This window comes from Dictyostelium purpureum (genome assembly GCF_000190715.1).
Source record: "Dictyostelium purpureum unplaced genomic scaffold DICPUscaffold_9, whole genome shotgun sequence".
In the NCBI taxonomy this organism is placed as follows: Eukaryota; Evosea; class Eumycetozoa; order Dictyosteliales; family Dictyosteliaceae; genus Dictyostelium; species Dictyostelium purpureum.
In genome coordinates, this window is record NW_003519346.1 from 144,580 (window position 1) to 150,579 (window position 6,000).

At 27.1% G+C, this 6,000-nt stretch overlaps 4 protein-coding genes across 4 annotated transcripts in view; 1 reads left to right on the forward strand and 3 right to left on the reverse strand.

Annotated features, from left to right (window-relative positions):
- Positions 1-662: 662 nt before the first annotated feature.
- On the reverse strand, positions 663-1,532 carry DICPUDRAFT_74548 (uncharacterized protein; the record flags this gene model as incomplete). Its single annotated transcript, XM_003283527.1, has 1 exon — positions 663-1,532. One exon carries the CDS (start codon positions 1,530-1,532, stop codon positions 663-665), a length of 870 nt encoding a protein of 289 aa, XP_003283575.1.
- Positions 1,533-2,221: 689 nt separating this feature from the next.
- DICPUDRAFT_147264 (uncharacterized protein) lies at positions 2,222-2,542 on the reverse strand (the record flags this gene model as incomplete). Its single annotated transcript, XM_003283528.1, has 1 exon — positions 2,222-2,542. The coding sequence occupies one exon, from the start codon at positions 2,540-2,542 to the stop codon at positions 2,222-2,224; it is 321 nt and encodes a 106-aa protein (XP_003283576.1).
- A 612-nt stretch (positions 2,543-3,154) lies between these two features.
- On the forward strand, positions 3,155-3,401 carry DICPUDRAFT_147266 (uncharacterized protein; the record flags this gene model as incomplete). The annotated part of the gene is made up of 3 exons (XM_003283498.1): positions 3,155-3,174; positions 3,231-3,366; positions 3,396-3,401. The coding sequence occupies 3 exons, from the start codon at positions 3,155-3,157 to the stop codon at positions 3,399-3,401; spliced, it is 162 nt and encodes a 53-aa protein (XP_003283546.1).
- Positions 3,402-5,064: 1,663 nt separating this feature from the next.
- Positions 5,065-6,000, reverse strand: part of DICPUDRAFT_147269 (uncharacterized protein) — a gene marked incomplete at both ends in the record, with an annotated part of 3,489 nt that continues 2,553 nt past the window's right edge. The window contains one exon of the mRNA XM_003283529.1: positions 5,065-5,949. Coding sequence (XP_003283577.1) covers positions 5,065-5,949 — 885 coding nt within the window. The remainder of the gene's footprint in view (positions 5,950-6,000) is intronic.

A 6,000-nucleotide genomic window follows, 5' to 3' on the forward strand; every position in this document is an offset into this window, starting at 1 on the left:
ACCCTCAATGTTTGATAAATGATATGAAAACCCACAATTAAAGAGAATAAACCAAACCAAAATGTATGATAAACGATTTGAAAAAACCACAGCGTTTGATGAATTACTTAAAAAAACCACAATATATGATGAATGATTTGAAAACCCGAAATATTTGATAAATGATTTGAAAACCCATAATTAAGAGAATAAACAAAACCACAATGTATGATGAACGATTTGAAAAAACCCAATGTTTGATTAATAACTTGAAAACCACAATTAAAATGAATATGCTTAGCCCCAATGAATGATGAGTGAATTGAAAACCCCAATTAAAAATAATAAATTGAACCCCCAATGATTGAATGTCTCGAAAACCCCGATTAAAAAGTATATACTGAAACCCAATTGTTAGATGAATGAATTGAAAACCACAATTAAAATGAATATGCTGAACCCTAATGAACGATGAGTGACCTGAAAAAATCCCAATGTTTGATGAATGAATTGAAAACCACAATTAAAAATAATATACACTAAACTTCGATTAAATAGAATATATGGAACGCACAAAGTATGGTTAATGGCTCGAAATAACGTATTGAAACTGAAAAAGAAAGAGTTAAATTAAACTAAATAATTATTAAAATTAGATATTAGTTTCTTTTATATTCAAATAATTATTGTTGTCTTTCTTGTTCTTCCCTTTCTCTTTGTTCTCTTTCTATTCTTTCTCTTTCTCTACGTATCCATTCTTCTCTTTGTTGTTGAGCTCTTTCTAATCTTCTTCTTGTTAGATATTGGATACGCTCTCTATCTTCTCTTTGTTTTTTTTCTCTTTCTTCTTTTTCTTTTTGTTCTCTTTCCTTTTGTTCTCTTTCCTCTTGTTCCCTTTCGAGTCTTATTCTTTCTTGAGCCTCTATACGTTCTCTTTCTAGTTTCTCTCTTTGTAAAGTTTCAATACGCTCTTTTTCTAGTTGTTCCATTTGTTCTTTTTCTTGTTGTTCCTTTATTTTTTTTTCCATACGTTCTTTTTCCCATTCTATTTCCCAAGGCATTGGTCTTCTTACATCACAAAGACGGAGGTCTGGATTGAGGCCTTTGGAATGATCTATTGGTATGTATGGAAATGGATCTTGTGGTTTTGATGGTTCCTTTGGGGGGTTGAGTCTTTCAAGAGGGTAGTTTGATAACATCTCTTGAGCTAATGAGGAACGACCATACATATCCTCTGTTGATGGGAAAAAGTTTTCTGATTGGGAACAACAATGGGTTCTTTTGAGGGAGGATGAATAAATGAATGGGGATCCTTTATTCATATTTTTTTCAGTTGGGGATTGATCAATTGGTGTGGCTTGGTTAATTTGGTGGTTTTCGATGTGGGATTGTTGTGGGTTTGAATATGTGGCTTGATTAGTTGTGTGGTTGTTGGTGTGGGTTTGGCTGTTGATGTGGGTGTGGCTGTGGGTTTCTTGTGGGGTGGAACGGAAAATAAATTTTAAAAATATTAATAACCAAATAAAAATTGCAAATAATAATGTATCTAACATTTTTTTTATTTAAAGAGTGAATATAAAAAAAATGAAGAATTTTATGGAATGTGATATATAATTGCTATTATTTAAAATTTTTTTTTTTATATACAAAGAAATATAGTGTGTGTGAAATTATAAAAAAAAAAAATTTTAATTTTAATTTTAATTTTAAAGAATTTTTTTTTTTTTAATTTTTTAAATTTAAAAACAAATAAAAAAAATTATAAAAAAATTATAAAAAAATAAAAATTAATTATAAAAACACAATATTAAATTAATATTTATTAATGCCTTTTTAATTTGAGTTGTTTTTGAAATTTCTATGTTAATTATTTAAATAATGATAGATCATTGAGTAAATAAGAAAGTTTTCTAATTTAGTATATACTTTTTAGGTTTGAAGATCTTTCATTATTTTAATTAATTAATTGGTTATACTTTTCTTTTTTTGAGTTTAGAGATTAAAATTAAATTTACTATTTTTTAAATCATTATTTTAAGTAAAAAATTTAATAAAAAAAATAATTAAAAAAAAAATTTAATTTAAAAAAAAAAAAAATGAAATATATATCCTGTTTTATATATCATTGCAATGTGTCATATCCATTTACATATTTTATAATAATAATAATATAATAAATGTATGAAGTTCAACCCTCATTGTGTGTGGTTTTATTTTTTTATTTTTTTATTGTTAACTATTTTTATTTACTGAGTGACCTTTTTATCCTGATCGGTATTACATTACCTAAATCTAATTGTTTTCTTTTACTATTGAATGATAATTTGCCAGATTGATTATAGTTGGTTCTGCTTAACCAACGACGTTCAAACATTTTGGTTAATTTGCTTCTATGCTTCCATTCTCCAGATACGACCACAAATGTATAAAGTGGTAAAAACTTCCAACTTCCAGCTTCTTCACGCTCTTCAAAATTACCTAAATAAGTTGTTGAATCTGATGTTACATGAGTACTGATTGAACCTGGTCTATAAAGAACATTGTTTTTTAAAACTACTGTCATTTAACCGATTCATATCAATTTGTATATTTGGTGCAGCACATGCACAGTCCCAGAACTAAGAGCATTATATTGTTTAAGTAATTCGGTAATTGCAATTGTATCTTCTAAAATACCAGAAACATTTGAAGCGGCTGAAAATGAACCAATAATTAGCGTATATGATAATATTATTTGAATTTTAACATTGTAATTTTATAATAATCTTTAATAACTGAAATAGTCCTCTTATCCCATGAATATCTACTAATATTTGGTTTTAAATATACCATCTTACAATTGATCAAAAAAATAGGGATATTATTTAAAAGATATGTTTAAAGCAGCTAAAAACCTAAATATTCCTTCTCAAACCTAAAAGCTTCCCAATATCTTCCGAATATATAAAGAGTATTTAAATAAAGTGAATACTAAATTGAAAATTCTATCATAATAATAATATTTTGGTTTCTCTCTTCTGAACTATGCTGTTGTTGTTGTTGAGTATTAATAGTATCTAATGTTTTGAGATGAGTTATAAAAGCAAAACAGATTTTTATGTTCTCGAAATATGGAGCTGCTTTGGTGATTGTTGAAAAAGTAATCTATTATTCCAGTTGATTGAATACTTTCTATATGTTCATTTACATAGCAGGGTAAGGTGCACTAAGACTTTAAAACATTGAGGAATAATAAAAAATCTTTGAAATAGTAATTGCATACATTATAATCTATCGGTATTTCCAACTTTTGGATTACTTGATGACCAACTTTTAGCCTCTATCTTTTCGAGGTCAGGTGGAGTACTAGTTGAACATTGTCTTGTTGGGACATCATTGTCATCGGAAGTTAATATTATTTTCTTTTATAAAATAAGAATTAAATTAACTATTCACCAGTAGCAGTAATTGCCCAAAGAACAATCGCAATAAATCTTAAAAGTCTTAGCACAATAGATCCGTGAGGTGGAGATTCAAATTTTCTTTTCTCCAATTATAGTTGTACTACTTTCTGTTGGTTTAATTTCATCATTTGAAATTTTGTTTTTTCTTTGTGACATTTTTATTATATTATATTATATTTTACTCTATTATAAGTTATATTATTATTATTGTTATTTCATAAAAATATATATATCCACACTCTTAATAAATATAATATAAAAATAAAAAATAAAAAAATAAAAAAATAAAAAATAAAAAAATAAAAAATAAAAAGTGTGTATATATAAAAAAAAATATTATATATTATATTAAATTATATTATTGTTATTATAAATATTATATTTAGAAAAGATAAGGTGTGTAAATAGGGTATGAATTAAAAAAAAAAATTTATAAAATTAAAAAATTTTAATTTTTTTATAAATTAAAATTGCATCCACCAATTCAAAATTAAAAATCAAAATAAATTTAAAAAAATAGAATAAAAATTAATTTCCTAAACAAATGGAAGCATAGAGTGTCCATATCCTATCATTTAAAAGATTCATTTTTATACCAAACAAAACTTTCTTTTTATTTTAAAATTATTAACATTAAAAATTAAAAATAAAAAAAAAAATAAAACAAAAATTTCTAAAAAATATTTTTTTATAACAATTTTGAAAGCATTAATGAAAATGCCAATACTTGAGATTCGATAAACATATGAATTCAATACACATCCAAACAATTACACTAATAATATAAGTTTGATTTTTTAAAAAAAAAATTTATACGATTTACAAACAAATAATTAAATAAAGATATTTATTTAATTTCCAGAATTATTTATTATTTATTTAGAAAATTTTTATTTTATTTTTAATTAATTTGTTTTTTTAAAATATTGATTGGTCTAATTGAGTTTGGATCTTCTTTACTAGTTGAAGTACTAATTGGTTATAATGGCGGAGTTACACTTGAAAGTGTTCAACGACCGGAGAATCTCTATTTGAAAATTTCTATTAATTTATAAGTCTAATTATAAATTTACATTCATGCAGAAATGAGACTACATTTATGAAACTACCTCTTTCAGATACTAATTTTTAAATATATTTGATTAAATAACACCATTGTGACTGTTCCCCTAGTTTGATTAATAGTTACACCGAAGCTTCGGTTTCTCTTCTCCTAAAACTATTTGATTTCTATGGTCATAGTTGCTTGGCCAGAGCAATTAATGATAGTAATAAAATGGTTGAGTAGATAGATGAGGTCTATTATTAGTTACTTGACTGGTTGGATGAGCTTCATTGATTACTTGGTTGGTAGAAATTTACGACAATCTTGAGTTAAAAATACATTTGGGGGTTCCAATCGCTATCAAAATGAATAGCAACTTTATAATCTTCAGCACTTTATTATTCAATAAAATAAGATTTTTACTATAAATGATACTACTAGTACAACATGGCTAGAGACGGCTTAGATTCTTTGTATATTACTTGATTATGGCTTAAAAAATTGCTAAAATATAATGTATTAAATTAAATGAATTAATATAAAATAGTTTATAAAAAAAAATAGTGGGAAAATAAAATAACTTACCGATATAATGGTTTAATTAGCTAATAAGCATAAAGAACCGTAATGGAATTCTGCAAAATGTGATAACAAAATTCCATTCTCGCATTTAATACTTGGAGTAATTTCTATGAAAGAACTACTCTCGGATTCAACTGAAGATATTATAGAAATATTTATCTTATAAAATTCAGCTGCAGCGACCAATGTTAAATGATCGCCCCATGTGCCATTTTTGGACATTTTATCACAATATTCCTCCCAACTGTTTGTAGTTACAAAGTCTGAGAGGGTTTCTCCATTTGGAAGGTAAAAACCTTTATTTTGTCTAAGCCAATCGACAATGTTATTTCTTATTATTACACTATGCTCCAAGTCACCAAATATCTGGTCTGATAGCGCATGCATTTGGCAATTACCATCACCTGGGATTTCCTTTTTTGGCATTAGTTGATAAATTTCGATACGTTCATTTAAACGTATATATGCCTTTTCTGTTTCATTCAATGGAGTTGGATCTAAACTTAATCTTCCATTTGAATTGACCAAAGATAAATCAATTTCATTTGGCTTTATTGGAGCATTTTGGGTTTGGGGTTGTTGTGTTGGTTGTGAATGGGTTTGTTGTGGTTGGAGTTGTTGACGAATTCGTTCAATGAATGGGATTGGTTGTTGTGATTGCTGTGGTTGTTGTGGTTGGGGTTGCTGACGAATTCGTTGGATAAATGGGATTGGTTGTTGTGGGATTGGTTGTTGTTGAATTGGTTGTTTTGGAATTGGTTGTTGTGGTTGCTTTGGTTGCTGTGGTTGTTGGGATTGGGGTTGCTGACTAATTCGTTTGATGAATGGGATTGGTTGATGTGATTGTTGTGGTTGTTGATGTTGTGGTTGCTGACGAATTAGCTGGATGAATGGGAATGGCTATGGGAATTGGACTGTGAGATCGTGTGGTCCTTTGGTATTGGGGTGCTG